This window comes from Eucyclogobius newberryi, unplaced genomic scaffold (genome assembly GCF_026437365.1).
Source record: "Eucyclogobius newberryi isolate DKJ021-1_F unplaced genomic scaffold, fEucNew1.0.hap1 SCAF_3, whole genome shotgun sequence".
Lineage (NCBI taxonomy): Eukaryota > Metazoa > Chordata > Actinopteri > Gobiiformes > Gobiidae > Eucyclogobius > Eucyclogobius newberryi.
Window position 1 is genome coordinate 33,951,551 of NW_027315945.1, and position 17,391 is coordinate 33,968,941.

Here is a 17,391-nt window from a genome sequence, read left to right on the forward strand (position 1 = left end):
TATTATTATTATTAATATTATTATTATTATGTACCGTATTTTCCGGACTATAAGTCGCACCTTTTTTCATCGTTTTGGCCGGGGTGCGACTTATACTTATATTTATACTTATATACTTATACTCCGGAGCGACTTATATGTGGTACTATTTGTTATTTTCACACTTGCAACCGCATTTCATACTCCAGTGCGACTTATATATGTTTTTTTCTTCTCTATTATGCATTTTTTGGCTGGTGTGACTTATAGTCCGGAAAATACGGTATATTTCTGGTAGAGTTTATGTATACGCCTTTACTTATCGCAATAGATTAAACGGTTGTGTTTTTGTTGTGCGTGATAAACTCAATGATTGTGAAGTGACAATGTCCTGTGCGTTACATAATGATTGTATGATTTGTATTGTATATTTGTTTCCTCAGCGTTGGGCGTACGGCAGTGGCAAAGAGCGTGCGTCTTCCTCGCGGCGACGTGCCTGATCCTGGTCGCCACTGTCGTCATCCTCGCGATCAAACGTGAGAGGCGTTTCATAATGATATACCATACCATAATTAATCTGAAATCACTTGGTCACTATTTTTCCTCTTGTATCATTCAATTACTGCACAAACACAACAAGGTTATTTGTTTTTTTACCTGTTGTTTGTCCTGAAGTACTTTTCACTGGAGTATGTAGTATGTAAAAAAAGATAAATAAATAATTTGCGGAGATGGGACAAAACAAATTACTATTAATACTACTACTACTACTACCACTACGAATACTACTACTACTAATTCTACTACTGCTAATACTACTACTAATAATAATAATAATAATAATAATAATGATAATTCTACTACTACTACTACTACTAATTCTACTACTGCTAATACTACTACTAATAATAATAATAATAATAATAATAATGATAATTCTACTACTACTACTACTACTAATTCTACTACTACTACTACTACTACTAATTCTACTACTACTACTACTACTACTACTACTACTACTACTACTACTACTACTACTACTACTAATACTACTACTACTACTACTACTACTAATTCTACTACTGCTAATACTACTACTACTAATAATAATAATAATAAATATAGCCGCAAGCGGCAATGATCGGCCCTCGCCACGCCGCCGCCACGCCGCCGCCACACCGCCGCCACACCGCAAGAGGAGGGGGCGCTAACGCGCCCCAATTGTCCTTTTATTACGCCTACTGCTGAATCTGTGACGCTGTCACATCTTCTCCCCTTTGTTTTACCATCAAAAAGCTATTTTATTTTGAATTCTTGGCAAAATGTGCGGCTTTGCCGCACAGACACCGTGACTCTTTGAATGAAAATGTGGATAACTTTTGATGGTCTTGAAGATGACGCCCTGGGAGGAGTTTGTGAAAGTCTAAAGTGTAAACATGAAAGGTTTCGGTCATCGTTACGGCAACGCCATAACAATTATGGCATGAGTCATTGACTTTTTTGATGAGGATGCTAAAATTGAGTTGTGTGTCAAATTTCATATAATTTCGCAAAACTAAACATTTAACCTCCATATAAAATCTGTAGGGGGCGCTGTGGCGCCAAATGAATTTATTTCACTTCAAGTAGGTTTAGGGCAAAGAGTTTAACAACTGATTCTAATTTGACGCAATTCGGACTTTATCTGCGCAAACGGCAGAAATTTTAAATATGGGAGATTTCTGAAATTCTAGCTACAGTTTGCGGCTTCGCCGCTCAGAGACCGTGAGAGGTATCAATGTAATTTGGATAACTTTTGATGTCCCACTCCTCAGTAGCATTTTCACCAAATTTCAGCTTTTTAGGGCCAACGCCCTGGGAGGAGTTCGTAAAAGTACGACGTTTGGAAAAACTCCGAAGTCATGTTTAGCCATTTTTGAAGCAATATGGCCGACATTTGGTTGGGCGGACGGCATTGCCGTAATAATATTTTTTACTTCTCTTGTCACCATCTACCTCTGCGCCAAATTTCATGATTCTACGATCAGATTTTTTTTGGGTCATTTCCCATCTCTCAATGCATTTTTGGTACATTTGGTGGCGCTGACGCGCCAATTTGTTTTATTTTAGAAAAGGGAAATAGCCAGAATGTAGAGAGGCACGATTTTTAGAGGTGTGCAAATTTTTGTGACTTTTCGTCAATGTTCACTGGGTGAAAAATAGGGGGGTTGGTCCCGAGAAGAAGAAAGAAAGAAAGAAAGAAAGAATAATATTCCGATGCGAAAACAATGTTTCCCATTTTTCAAATATCATAAACTATACATTTTCGGAAAGCGCTCGCGCTTTCCTACCTCATGGTGTGGGTCCCTGGTCACTGACGGGTACTTTCGATAATTTTTCAGTGGGCTCCGCCCACTTTGTGTTTTTGGCCCTCTATACAGTAATAATGTTCAATTTTTGCATTACATGCTTATATGCACGGAACATGCAAGAGATGGGGAACGTATTCGTGAGCTACTTAGCGCAAATGAGTGCTTTATATGGGGATGACGACCGCGAAGCGGTCGTCATCCCAATGTAAAGTGCTCGTTTAGTGCGAACTTTTGCACGGGCTTCGCCCGTTTACAACGGTAATGTTCCATTTTCCTACAACTAATTAGTATGCACGGGGCGTGCATGAGTGGAGGAGTGCGTTAGTGAGTGTTTGGAAGTGGGCGAGCGCTTCGCGCTCGATTTCGTGCGCACTACGTGCGCACTTTCGCAGCCGTGCTTCGCACGGCCTTACGAGATTAATAGGCCTCTCGCCAGCTTGTGGCGCTCGGGCCTAATAATAATGATAATTCTACTACTACTACTACTACTAATTCTACTACTACTACTACTACTACTAATTCTACTACTACTACTACTACTACTACTACTACTACTACTACTACTACTACTACTACTACTACTACTAATACTACTACTACTACTACTACTACTAATTCTACTACTACTACTACTACTACTAATTCTACTACTACTACTAATACTACTACTACTAATAATAATAATAAAAATAAAAATAATAATAATAATAATACTATTACTACTACAACTACTACTGCTACTACTAATACTACAAATATTACTACTACTACTAATAATAAGAATAAGAATAATTTGAACTTTTACACAAAAACGCAATAACTTGTTAGTATTTAGGTGGAGGCAAATACTTCTCTTCTGGATTCTCCGTCCGACTTCGCTTTTTAAATTGCGAAACATTTTCTGTTTCATTTTCATTTACTGAAAACAATAAATGACAATGTTTGAATCTAGGCTCAAAACAATTGTTTCGTTGTGCATGACGGAAATCATTTTAATCTTCACATTTGAAATACATCTTTTTCATGATTATGTTTGTTTTGATGCATCTTTTGTTGTTCTGTAAAACACATTGAATTCCTTTGCACAAACTATGCTCTACAAATATACTTCCTTTGCCTTATTGGTCTTATTATTTACTGACAAACTAGCTATTTTTAAACCTGCACGATAAAAACACTGCACTTTTTGTCACTTTTTGTCACTTTTTGTCTCTTTTTCAGTGAGTAACGGGCCCTCCGCTTGCGTGAAGTCAGCCTTCGATGGACCGCCAGCTTTTCACATCGGTATAAGCAAAACCGACACGCAACTTTCCAGAAAACATCTTTCTACTTGATATTTTTATAGTTTGTTTGTGTCTCTTTTCTGAGAACAAAATGATTTAGGATTCAAAAATGAAAGATTAAGAGATTAAAAGACACTGCAAAGTTCATGGCAATGTCGCTTTTTGTTTTTTAAAATAGAGTTTCTGTTCAGTTTGAAGCCCGGCCGAAGGGTCAGAGGTCAGGGTCAGGGTTTGCGGCGCTCGTCGGTTGAAGTCCTTTGCGTTTCCTCAGGTTGTCAGTCAGCTCTGCAGTCTCCTCTGTGCTCTGAGGGCTGGCTGCAGTCGGGACGGGCGTGTTTTCTCTTGTCGAGGAAGAGAAAAACGTGGGCGGCGAGTAAGAAGTTCTGCGAGGAGCAGGGAGGAAGCCTGGCTGTGATCACCGACGCCGCCGTGCAGGTTACATTCACATCACACACACTTTTACATTACTGCTACATGTTTCACGCAGCGGCCAAGTGTGCTTACAAATGACACCTCGAATAATAATGTGATGTTTCCATGAAAATCTGTGGTTTCACCCAACTTCCCCAAAACACAGTGAAACGTCACAGACCGAATCTGCACCCGCAATTGTAGAGCTTATAAATACGTTGTTTTCCATTCAAAGAGTTTATGTTAAAGGTGCACTCACTATGTAACGTTTCTGGTGGGGGAGTCACTTTACCAGGCTTATTTACAGGCTGTGCAGTTTTGAGCAATAAAACCACAGGTAATAATTGTGTTACTTTTAACTTTGGCAGCCAACTACTGTAGTTGTACGTGTGTAAAGTATGTGTTTCACGCTATACCGTAAAAAAAAAGGAGAGAAAGAGAGAAAGCCTTGAGAAATGATGATGTCCCAAAGAACATATTCCCCCACTTTAAGGGACAGGGGAAAAAATCACTATTGAAGGTGACTGTCCAAAATCCCTGTGAGATATAAAGTGAAAGAAGGAACAGAGGAAACAGAGGAGTGAGATTACGAGTGTAGCCGACAGAGGTCAGACTGAAGTCAGAGTGCAGGCCACATACCCTGCCTTTATTCTCTTAAATAATCCGTTTGTCCAAATGCAGCTGGAGGAGAGAGAGAGCGTCCAGTCCAGAGAGCTAACAGTATCTACAGCAGGAATGTCCAAGCTTGGACATGTTCTGAGGGCCAAATGTGGCCCTCAGAACAATATTTGAATGCCCTCCGGCTTCCTGCTAAGTTGGTCCAAACAACAAAATGTTGTAAAAAAAAGCATTTTGATGTTACACCAACCTAATATTAAAGTTCCAAATTGTATTAAAGGCGTGGAGGCATCGAAAAGTTTGAATGATTCACTTTATAATTTGACAAATTTGACATTGTCAGGTTGTCTGTGGCCCTCTGCTCCGCAAAAGTTTCAAAATGCGGCCCTCTGTGAAACATATTTGGACACCCCTGATCTACAGTACAATGTCCAATGCACATTGTACTGTAGATCAGGGGCATCCTGGTTTGAAAAACACTTTACCATTACTTATGGTAAAGTGTTCTCACCAGATTCTGGCTCGTCCGATTCGTGCTGCAGAATATCGTGGGCGGTGACGTAGTCGGCCATGTTCTCGATTCCTGAGATGACACAGCAAGTCAGACCGCTCCTGAACATGACCATGTCACGGGCCTCGGTCCAGGTGTCCACCAGGGGATCGTAGGACTCCACGCAGGTGGTGATGGAGGAGCCGTTAAATCCTCCCACAGCAAAGATACGGTCGTCCAGCACCTCGATGCCAAAGTTACTGCGCGCGGTGGTCATGGAGGCCACCTGCCGCCAGGAGTCTGTGCAGGGGCTGTAAGCTTCGACGCTGCGGAGGCGCCTGTTTCCATCATAACCTCCAACCTACATGAGAGGGATGTCCGTAAATTGATGGTACAGTACAATTATGCAATAGAATGGTACTCAAACTTTTCACACCAAATGTAACCTAGGAAGAAATTTGGCCTTCCAAGTACCACCAGATCCAAAACAGGTCTATTCAAGGTCTACTCTAGGGCAAAACCAAATCTTTATTACATGTCCCTGGAATTTACCTTCAGCTTTAAAAAAAAATAATAGTCAAAACCCGGAATTTAAAATCTGATATTCCAAACCAGTAAACTTAACACCAGAATACAAATCTACAGAGGGTCAGCTTCACAAAGTGTCCAGTCAATTGTTTGCGCTCCAAAGAATTCAGGAACAGCTTCAGTTTTATTGGGGCTCATTTTAGGAAAAATAGGCCCTAAGCAAAAACGCTCATAAAGTAAAAATGTTAGTAATAATGTTATTATTGTCCTTTTTTGCTATTTCCCATGTTTGTGTCCTGAACTTACGTATATACGACACCATCATCATCATTTTTCACAAGTACGACTACAATCGGATCATGCCTTCCCAAGAAAATGCATCGGGAACATTATACAGTGTGTTCCATGCTTAAGTTATGTTGCAATTGTCGGAAAATAGTTCGGATAAATGCCCAGATCCTCCTTCACGTCAAAAATGTGAACCTAAATCCATTTTGATAGTACTTACTGCATAGATGCTGTTGGCGTAGGCAACAACAGCGAGACCACTGCGTCTGGTGGTCATAGGAGCAACGATGGACCACTGGTTGATTTCTGCACAGTAGCTCTCAACTGTCTGTAGGAACTTCTTTCCACTGAAACCTCCACAAATGTAGATCTGCACAACACAGGAAGGTTGTGAGGAACAATGTGAACAAAACTTAGTTCTTTCTCTTATATCTTTCTCTCCACTTGCCTTGCCATTAAGTGTGGCACAGCTAGCGTCACTCCTCCTCTCGTTCATGCGCGCAATCTTTGACCACTGGTTGGTTTGGGGGTCATAGACTTCGGCCGTCTTCAGTCGCCTCCACCCATTGTATCCGCCCATAGCATAGATACAGCCGTTCAGCACAGCCACGCTCACGTAACAGCGGCGGTAGTGCATGGAGGGCATCTTGTGCCACGTGCAGGTGCCCAGGTCCAGGCGCCGCGCACTCTTTAATAATTTGCTTCTAACACCTCCCACACAATAGACAGAGCCATTGAAGAACACACAGCCATAGTAAGCCCTGGGCCTTTCCTTCTTTTTGACTTCAACCCAGCGATTGATCTTATAGTCATATGCCTCAATGTCATTGATTGGTTTGCGGTTTCTGCCCCAGCCTCCAATAGCCAATAGGAACTCATCATGGAGGGGGAAAGCTTGGTCACTCATCTTTAGGCCTGTGGAAAGTCAGTGTGAAAGCAGGAGACTTCAATGTGGGGCCTGACTGCAGGAAATGAACTGATTTAGAACTCTTGTTGTCTTTGGTGTTTTATGGCGGTTGGGATCCAAGTGTTACATTACCGTCAGACTTTATTCCTTAGACTTTATTCCAGCTGTTGTTGTTTTGTAACTTTTAATGGCGGTTGGCAGCCAGCTGAAAACGTGCATTTACCGCCACCTTCTGTATTTGTATGTTTTCTGTAGTTATACGTCAAAGTATATGTTTTATTTATGTTGTTGTTGTTGTTGTTGTTTTATGGCGGTTGGCATCCAAGTGTTGCATTACCGCCAGACTTTATTCCTCAGATTTAATATGTTTTATTTAGTTTATGTTTTACGCTATATAACATAAAAAAAAGAGAGAGCAGATGTTGTTGTTGTTGTTGTTGTTGTTGTTTTATGTTGTTGTTGTTGTTGTTGTTGTTTTATGGCGGTTGGCATCCAAGTGTTGCATTACCGCCAGACTTTATTCCTCAGACTTTGTCGTAGTCCTCAGACTCTGTCGTAGTCCGTAAAAGTACTCCTTCCATTGCTTTGGTGTTACAAAGCCCATGAGGTCATGATATGTCTTTGTGACTAGAATAGTTGTTGTTGTTGTTGTTATTCCAGGGAGACTCTTCTTCATCTTCCTCTCCTTCTTTGACGTTCGGTGCTTCCACCGTACAGCGTTAGGCTTCATTCTATAGGCTTTAATATGTCCACTGATGTCGCTGCTTGGTAGCCGTGCGTCTACGAGACTGGGCGAGGACAGGAGACCACCCCCACCCCCATCTCGTCACTCTGATCACTCTGACTCCCCACAAGCAGACCCCCATCACTCCGACTCCCATTTAGCGCCTTTAGCCTGTTTTCTATATCTGCCCAATCAAGCTCCTTTGTTCCAAGGAATCTCCCTGCAGCTTTAGCAATGATCCTGATCCTTTCAGTTCTGCTTTGAGTCTGAGCAGCACAGTTTACAACATCCACCATAAAGAGTACAAAATCTTCTCTATCCACAACCAGGGTATTCTCATTAATTCTGGAACCTGCACACTTGGGACCTCCACTCTTGAAACCTTCACACTTCTTGGGAGCCACGCTGGCCTTTCTCATTTCGCCCTGGCTGGGAGCAGCGCTGGCTCCTCTCTCTGTATTTACTCTAAACTCGTTACTTGAAACTTTCTTGACTGCATCTGCATAGGATATACCTTGAGAGACCTTTATTTTCTGCACCTCAGCAGCTCTTTTGCTAAACCTGCATCCCCCGAAGGCAGAGCTATGTTCTTCCCCACAGTTACAGCACTTCAGTTTTGCACCCACGTCACACTTCCCATACTCGTGGTCTCCTGCACATTTACCACATCTTTGCTTCCCTCTACAGACCGCTGCAATATGCCCAAAGCGCTGGCACTTAAAGCAACGCAGGGGCGGCGGAACATATGGCCTGACGCTATAGCACATGTACCCAATGAACACCTTACTAGGCAGGCACCTGCCTTCAAGTGTTACCATTACCGACAAGCTGTCACATCTTACCCCAAACCGGGTCACCTTCAAACGCCTAGCGTCCACCACCGTAACTCCAGTCAAATTCTCCTTAACTTCATCCACAGACGTCGCCGTAGGGACACCTACGATAACTCCTCTGACCGTGTTTCTTTCAGCATCAGACACAAGAATGTCCTTTCCACCCAGACGTTTAGCTCCAATCGCCTTCCGTTGCTGAGCCGCGTCCTTGCACACGACCAGCAGCGAGCCATCTCTAAGGACACTCGCACTCTTGATCACTCCCACAGCTACAGTTAGGCTCTTTGACAATGCCACTGAATTCCACTCCTTAAAGGATGCACTATCCTGTGCAAGCTTTATGATCACCTTACAGTCTCTGCTCTCACCCCGGATATCAATAGCTTCAGCCTCATCCTGCTGCTCATTCCCAGAACCCTCGGACGAGCTAAGGGACTTTTTACGTTTCCGGGCATCCAAGTGTTGCATTACCGCCAGACTTTATTCCTCAAGAGAAGATAGAGAAGGAGATCCATTACTTTGGTGTTTCAAAGCCCATGAGTTCAAAGCACATTAGAACATCCTCTTGCTCCTCATCCTCGGCTCAGTCTCCAGGCCAACCCAGTCCTTTCGCTTTCATAGGCCGCACAGCGAATCAGCACGTGCTCGACAGTCTCTGGCACCCGACAGTGACCACACAGGCCGGTCGAATGTTTGCCGACACTACCCTGTACGTGAGAGAGATGCCGTCCAGTTTCACAGTGGCTCCAAAATTCCTACCAAAGGCCGAACACGTGACTCTTGATAATAGGCTTGAATTCAGATTTGCTTAACTCAACCGCCACATCAATTGATGGCCGCCTAAGGGAACGTTTAGCCAGTGCATCAGCCATTTCGTTACCATCCACCCCCACATACGCAGGGACCCAAATGAAGGAAACCCTCACATCCTTCCTGGACAGGGAGAGTATCAGACAGAGGATGCCGTTCAACACATCCTATCTGCAATCCCACTTCCCAGATTTAATGCTTTACAATGCAGAAAGGCTGTCAGAGGCCACCACACTTTAAAGCAGATTCCGCCCATTCCAATGCCAACCGTATCGCTATGAGTTCCAATGTGAAAACAGAAAGGTGATCTGTTAACCTCTTCTTGACCGCCAGCTCCAGGTCAAACACGAAATAAGCAGAGCCGGTACGCCCACTCTCATGATCCCTAGACCCGTCGGTATAAATAAATACATCATCTGAGTGCCTGTCGATGAGCTCTTGAACACCACTAGTTTCCATACTGGACTCAATTGGTCACTGGGTTGGATGACAGTGACCAGTTGAGTTTTGACAGTGGGGAGGAGGTTGTTCCTTCCCACTGTCCAGATCGCTACTGACCATCGGTCCACTCCCCTCTGTCATCTCCTCCCTCCGGACTGCCTCTTCTTCTTGCCCCTCCCCATACGGTCTGCTGGAATGTAACGAATCCTCTTGGACAAAACTATCGCCTTGTCATTGTCGTTGACCTTCTTCTTCTTCTTTGGGTTTTAAGGCGGTCGATGTCTGAAACAGCGCCAGTTGTACATCTTCCCTCTTCTGTCGACACTCTTCTTAAGTCCTTTCCACGACTTATGCGTCCTTCTTCTTCTTCTTCTTTGGTGTTTTATTCTGTACACTTGCCATGCCTGTAATGTCGACAAATTGGACAAGAAATGCGACCTGTGAGAAGTGCCCAAAAATAATAACAGATAATAAAAATCTACAAGAACTAATAGTGACTGTGTAAAACATTACACAGTCACTCAATAAAGAGTTACAAAAACAAATAATAAACTCAATATATAATAATAATAATAATAATAAATTGATGGATAGAGATACGTTTGATATTGATGTTCCGGCATCAACATTCCGGCAAAGCAGTAACAAACCCCCAACACCACCAGAAAAGTTACATAATCCCCCTTTAAATTAGTTCATATATTTTAAATAGATCACTACACAATATAAATGATTCGCTTTGGGTCAACAGCTAATAATTGAATGGAATAAAGGTGACATTATATATTTGAATAGCGTCAACAACAATCTTGTAAACTAAAAGTGGCTGTCTAGAATTGAACATGATTAAACAGTTAAAGCTCATCATTTATTTTGTCACATTGTTGGAAAAGAAAACGTTGTTGTTTTGCCAGAACTTCTTGACTCAGAAAGGAACCCTGTCGTACTGGATCGGCCTGAACAAGGAGAACACTGGGGTCTGGACTTGGGTCGACGGTCAAAGGCTCACGGGAAACAGGTTATTATTTCATTTTAAACTGCACATTCCAACATTTCAAAACCTTTGATATTATATGAACTGGTCAACACTGCTCAGATTACATTACAAGACACATATCGTGCATTCGAGGGATTGTCAAAGGCATATTATGTCTACAGAGAGATTCACTTGGTCGTCTGAAAATGTATTTTAAGAGTCTTTATTTTTTTCTCATATAAAAGCAAAACAAAAAATAAGGGCGCTGTAGATTAGGACCTGCATGCCAAATTAAAACGCATGCATATTTATCTCTCTGTGTGCATAACATAAAAGTAGTATTCTTGATCAATAGAATACACATTTTAAAAACAAAAAATAGCAATTCACATTTACAAATGCAAGGATTTAACAATAATCGGTCCACTCCCCTCTGCCATCTCCTCTCCCTCCGGACTGCCCACTGCGCAGCCCTGAGTCCTAAGACAACAATACAACACACATTTTTTGTATTTGTAATTTGTGTTCTCAAGACCAAGAAAATATAAAATGCACTTTTTGCACAAAGGCAGATACAAAATATGCACGCATTTTAATTTTCCACACGGGCCTTGAATGGCAGCGTACTTTACCCCATGGACCAGTGTCTTTTTCACAGTGTGACAATGACTGAAAGGACCAACATACTCTCTTTTTAATTCCAGTTTCTGGTCCGACTCTGACCGTGGAGTGGGGGACTGTGCGATGCTGGACGCTGCAGCAGGCGACAACAAAAGCTGGAGCAAGGGTCTCTGCTCCCGGCCCAAGTACTACATCTGTCAAAAAACAATGATAGACAACTGATTATGAGACTTTTAATGAGGATAGACCAGGGGTGGGCAATTATTTTCCTCCGAGGGCCATATTCGAATCCAGGCAAGTAGCGGAGGGCCGGCCCGCAATCATTGGTGTGAAAAAAAAAAATCCCCAATATAAAATAAAATATCACTTTTCTGTCAAATATAGGAGATTGAATTTATTATTTAATTTATTTCACGTCATATTTATTAAGGATACAAGTGCAGACAGATGCCCTAATTTTTTTATATTACTTGGACAAGCTTGGCGGCCCGGATTGAAAGGCCCGGTGGGCCGGATGTGGCCCGCGGGCCGTAGTTTGCCCACCCCTGGGATAGACTGAGGTTTGACCCATACAGAGAGCGGAGGAGTGTACTCGTAGTAGAAATTCTTGTTGAAGTAGTAGTATCAGTAGTTGTAGTTTAATCATATTAGTTGTAGTTGTAGTAGTGGTAGTAGCTGTAATAGTAGTTGTGATTGTAGAAGTAGTAGTTTAATCCTATCGTTGTAGTAGTAGTAGTAGTAGTAGTAGTAGTAGTAGTAGTAGTAGTAGTAGTAGTAGTAGTATGCTACCACACCAGGTAGTACAATGTCACAGCTGGCACAGTTCACAGGGGGAGGAGGCATGACTTCAGAAGGGCCACATGTAGTATGGGTGGATCCCTCATTAACATGCAGGGACACGCCCACTCACCGGAGCACAGACTTCCTGGTGTGAAACTAAGTGATCCTATTGGCCGATGGGAATTCTTTAATATATCTAAAAATGGTCTTCAATATTACATAGTGTCCCTGTAATGCCAGACTGTGGGACATTCCGGGCAATGCTTTTAATGGGGGTACTTTTAATGTTAATATTTATATAGAGTGAGTTTGTGTTCAAATAGGTCAATAGGTGAATATAGAAAGACAATGAATGACAATGATGTAGTAATGATTGTGCTCACTAACAGAGGAAGGACAGGGAGGGACTTCTGTGGGAAAATCTGAAAATATTAGATCAAAAATAAAAATAAAAGATTATTTTTGTCTTGGTCCTTAAATTTGCAATATTAAACTTGTAACTTAATAACCTGTCTGCTCCTGTCTGCAATATAAGCCTATAATAATAAAACAGTGTCATGAAGATAGATTTTAATCAGGTCAAAACCTCTGCAAAAATTAGTAACATATTACCACCTATATATATATATATATATATATATATATATATATATATATATATATATATTCCTCTCCATCTTCCATGCTAATTTTAAACTCGTACGACTTGTCTCGTGTCAACACAAGAAAACACAACCTGTTCAAATATATATAACAAAGGGGCTTCATTTTATCATATCTGCTTTTATTTTATTGGAAATCTGTCTTTTATTTAGCGCTTGATGTAGTGCAAAGATTCAGTGTATCAGTGTTTTATTCTTAAATAAAAAGGTACACAACACCACACAAGTGTTTGCATATATATATATATATTATAATTTGTGTTTAACACTTACAAACAACATATCAGTGTCCCCAGATAAAACACATTCATGATGGACAAGTTGTAGTTGTTCATGTGGTGTTTTTGTCCTCCAGACGCCTCGATGCTGGTTAAGACTGCAGCTTTACTTCTGATCGCAGTGAGAGTGCAGGCCACATACCCGGCCTTTAAGCACATATATATTTCTGCTACATAAGCCTATACAAAAATAACACACTCTTTTCTACAGCATAATACTGCGTAAGTAATTTCACCTAGAAACAGCAGGAGTTTCTGATCAGGGCTTTTTTAACGTCACTGTCTGAAAAAAACAATAAATACACAAGATTGAACAACTTGAATTCGTCTTGTTTTGAGAATTCTTGGCTTGGTTTAGATTTATTTAATGCAATCAACTGATATTCTAAGTTTTTACCAGATCTATTTTTCAGGATTCAAGCACATTTTAAGAAAATAAATGCTGTTTATTTAGCTAAACTAAGACTTGTTGTGTTGCGTGCTCAGTTTGTTTTAAGGACATTTAAGTTTTGTGCTTACCGAGTCTAAACAGATAAAACCGCTGGACCTGTGCTAATTGCAGTCGAAATACCCTAAATCTTAACTATTAAAAACAACCCAAAACAAGCTCCGAATTCAAGTCGTTTTCACTCTTTGGTAGTGCACTGAGTTGAAGCCGGTGAAAGTCTTTTTTCTTCCGTGAAAGTCCGAGCTTTAGACAAACTTAACGTCGTCCTTGTCCTGTTCAAACGGCTCCATGTCCAGTCCCAGAGCGCTGTGCCTGATGATCTGCCACCCCGACATCGGCCGCCCTCGCATCCCCTCTCTGTTGTTGCCACGGAGCTTCGGAGTGTCCAGGTGTACGTCCTTCGTCGGGTCGCTCTTCTCCTGCCCGTCCTTCTCCTGCCCGTCCTGCTCCTGCCCGTCCTTCTCCTGAAAAGCCTTGATGTAGCGGCGCATCTTCTGCATCATGGCGTCGTTTCGGTCTTCAACCCTGCCAACATTGGGAATATGTAGTTCAAAATGTCATGGAATTATTACTTGCTATTTTATTTAAAGACGCTGCACTTGATTTTGTTCATGTAATAAATCTATTTCTCCCATGTACTCTGTGTGCCGCCTCCTTCGTTTCATTCTACTCAAAACAGGAAGTGCGCTGTTAGCGTGCTACCATTACAGGCAAAGCAGTTGCTAGCATTTAAAGCAGAATTAAGTAACGTTTTCACCGTCTTTATAAGTCCCTGTGATGGTTGGATAGGTATTTTCGGGGCGTTTGAAGTGTCTGTCGTCGCCCCCTGCTGTCTCCGGGCGGAAAAAACAGCCTTGCAACGTATGCGTCGAACCGAGGACGTTGTATTGTGCCATGTTAAATGTTTTTGTTTGTGATTATCTTATTTCGAGAAAGAAAGAAAGAAAACAGGGGGAAAAGCGTTTGCGTCTGTTCTCTGACTGTGTATTTTCGCAAGAGAGCTGCAGGGGGCGCTCTATCGCCAAAGTGACTTAGTTCTGCTTTAAATTGCATGAAAATTCAAGTGGACAAAATGGCTGAACTGAAACGAAAGGCAAAAAATCGATCAGCCCGTGTATAACAGTCATTTTATACAAAACATCTTTTATTTTTGTCTTCGGGAGAGGTAACAATCTGCCGTGTGGATCTGAGCAGGTTCAACACATTTTTGGATGCGCCTGTCTTTTTCTACATTGCCTTTCCAAAGTAATATTGTCCCTGCATGAATGAAATATGTCCTGTTCTTACCGTAGATACCAGTGCTCCCTGAGTCCGTAGCTTTGGCCGCAGACTCCGATCCGAGGCCAGAGGCAGCGAGGAAGTCTCCGCTCCAGCATCAGGGTCGTAGCCACCACCTGCGAGGACAAACAAATACAGAAATCATACTCACATTATGCCGTTTAGGGTCGTCATGGCGACTGGGTTAAGGCTTTTTGGTCAGTTTGCTCTCTCAACTAAGATTTTTATAAGAGATCTTCTACTGAGAGTGTTTTTCAAACTTCCTATAAGTTATTTGTTCTTTTCTTCTGTATCTACCTCTGTATCTACCTGCGTTGCATCAATGGAATTTCCCCATGTGGGACAATAAAGGAATATCTTATCTTATCTTAACATTTAAGCTTTCACATGGAAACTGTGTTCAATCTGCACTTTAAGATTTTTTTTTTTTTTTTTTTTTTTTATGATTTTATTGAATCCACTGCATTCATAGTTTTACACGAATATTGGCCATTTTATCAATGACCATAAAGACATAAAGATCAGCCCACACACATCTTCATCTCATCATCTCACACACTTTACAATCTTGTACTTCACAGGGTTTTGATGGATCATACTAAAGGACAAATCCTTTAGTATGATCCATCAAAATCTTGTTGATATCTAATTTCAAACCTGATTTATTCAAGTTTAACTCAAGTTTCAGTCCAGGTTCAGTCCCGGCTCAGCCCCGGCTCAGTCCAGGTTCAGTCCAGGTTCAGTCCAGGTTCAGTCCCGGCTCAGCCCCGGCTCAGTCCAGGTTCAGTCCAGGTTCAGTCCAGGTTCAGTCCAGGTTCAGTCCAGGTTCAGTCCAGCTTCAGTCCCCGGGGACAAACCTGAGTCCTCCAGAGCTCGTCGCGCTCCTGGGCCACCCTCCAGTGAGTGTCGCTCATCATGGCGATCAGCAGATTCAGCAGCAGGATGTAGGAGACCACGGAGAAGGTGCAGTGCAGGACGTGGACTATAGGGGGCGTGAAGATGGTGTGGTCCACGGGCAAATCGATGAGCCCCACGCTGAGCTCAAACAGAGAGAAGAGCGTGATGGGGAAGGAGCGATAGGCGGGGATGGCGTCCACGTCCTGGGTCATGTACACCATCCAGAGCGCTGGAGAAGAGATACAGTCACTCATGAAGGAAAAACACACGGGAACATCAAAAGCCATGACAGTTTAGACCACACATTTCATTAAAACACAGTGAACACAATTATATTTCAGATTTGACTTAACATTTCGCCTGCTTGTCCCCAGTTTGACAATTTTTGTAAAGTTTATGTATAATTGTACTTCCTGGTTGGACATGGGCAGCAAATAAGACATGGGTAGAGGTAATTCTGCAACTATTACCTAGCAACCATCATATGAATTACACAATAGTTGTACTTTGGCGATAAATAATACCATATAACACCTTTATTTTGTTGAATGATGGTTGAATTTTTCAGAAAAGTGTGTCAGTTAAGTGTAAAGTGTCTCTGTGTTTTCAATGGCACGTCGCACATCGATAACATCACAGAGGGATTCAGTTTTAGGACTCACAGGGCTGCTTCCTGTCATTTCTTATTTTTCCAAATTTCTTAATTGAAGGAAAACTAGGATAAATATTTACCACCAAGCTAAGTCATATTTGGAAAACAGAACCTTCACATAAACTTTAAGCTCAATCGATTTCACGAATAAAGGAAAGAAAAAGCTGTTTAAAGGGGATGTATGTAATTATTTGCATACAATAAAGTAAATCTGTTTTGCGTCTGTAAAAATATTGTAGAAGCAACTCTTTAGGGTGAAAATGAGACCGCGAAAGTGGTGAAAAGTGCTTATGAACTCATCGGAGTGAATAGTTTTGAAGCTCGAAAGTCATTGATTACATTTATAAACTGATCTTAAATGATCGAGTGCTGTTTTAAATGTTTTTAAGATGGTACAAATTAGGCACAGCACATTTAAAGTCGCTATATGTTTAAACACCAACTTGCAAACTACTTTTCCCCTCCCACTCTGTTGGTCAGTCTCCATGTTCTGAGTGACACATTTACTAATCACATTCAAGTGATTTATTCTGGTAAGAAGTTGTTCTGAAAGGCAATATTTAGGTACAGGAAATATGAGCAAATAAACATTGAATCCTGCATTTATGTCGATGATTTGTCCCGTTGTGTTTGTGGTTATTGTGAAAAGTATGAACTCACAGGTGGAGAATCCGAGCAGCACAATGAAGCTGAGCCACATGAACTTGGTCAGGTCCCCGAATATAATCTAAACAGAAAACAGCACAAACAGATCAACTCAAAGGTTTCAGGAGGAGAGGTTTCCGCCTCCTGCTTGTCTCCATTAAAACATATTGGTTGGCCTGGAATGTTCCACAATACGGCATTAAAACAATTTGCAATTTAATTGAATGTCTTCAAAATGTTCAAAATACCTTGAAAAACATGTATTCTGGTTTATATCCAGGACTAAACACAGAGTTTGGCTGATTCAAAGGTTATTCAAATCAGAGTAAAAAACTAGACCTTGTTTTGCCCTGGTCTAGTCCTGTTTTAGTCCTGGTTTAGCCCTGGTTTAGCCCTGGTTTATCCCTGGTTTAGTCCTGGTTTAGCCCTGGTTTAGTCCTGGTTTAGCCCTGGTCTAGTCCCGGTTCAGCCCTGGTTTATCCCTGATT

The 17,391-nt window shown here is 41.7% G+C and overlaps 3 protein-coding genes across 3 annotated transcripts in view; 1 reads left to right on the plus strand and 2 right to left on the minus strand.

The window, feature by feature from the left end:
• The window catches only part of LOC140373926 (early activation antigen CD69), a 14,164-nt gene extending 1,263 nt beyond the window's left edge, over positions 1-12,901 (plus strand). Inside the window, exons 3-7 of the mRNA XM_072460668.1 lie at positions 423-515; positions 3,555-3,617; positions 3,888-4,051; positions 10,581-10,684; positions 11,347-12,901. Coding sequence (XP_072316769.1) covers positions 423-515; positions 3,555-3,617; positions 3,888-4,051; positions 10,581-10,684; positions 11,347-11,485 — 563 coding nt within the window. The 3' untranslated portion in view covers positions 11,486-12,901. The remainder of the gene's footprint in view (positions 1-422; positions 516-3,554; positions 3,618-3,887; positions 4,052-10,580; positions 10,685-11,346) is intronic.
• Positions 5,137-6,858, minus strand: LOC140374003 (uncharacterized). Its single transcript, XM_072460763.1, has 3 exons — positions 6,400-6,858; positions 6,172-6,321; positions 5,137-5,496 (listed from the first exon to the last, which is right to left on the minus strand). Exons 1-3 carry the CDS (start codon positions 6,856-6,858, stop codon positions 5,137-5,139), a joined length of 969 nt encoding a protein of 322 aa, XP_072316864.1.
• A 676-nt stretch (positions 12,902-13,577) lies between the features above and the next one.
• The window catches only part of trpv6 (transient receptor potential cation channel, subfamily V, member 6), a 33,185-nt gene continuing 29,371 nt past the window's right edge, over positions 13,578-17,391 (minus strand). The window contains exons 13-16 of the mRNA XM_072461514.1: positions 16,919-16,985; positions 15,567-15,835; positions 14,719-14,825; positions 13,578-13,956 (exon numbers count right to left, since the gene is read on the minus strand). Of these exons, the coding sequence (XP_072317615.1) occupies positions 13,677-13,956; positions 14,719-14,825; positions 15,567-15,835; positions 16,919-16,985 (723 nt within the window). The 3' untranslated portion in view covers positions 13,578-13,676. The remainder of the gene's footprint in view (positions 13,957-14,718; positions 14,826-15,566; positions 15,836-16,918; positions 16,986-17,391) is intronic.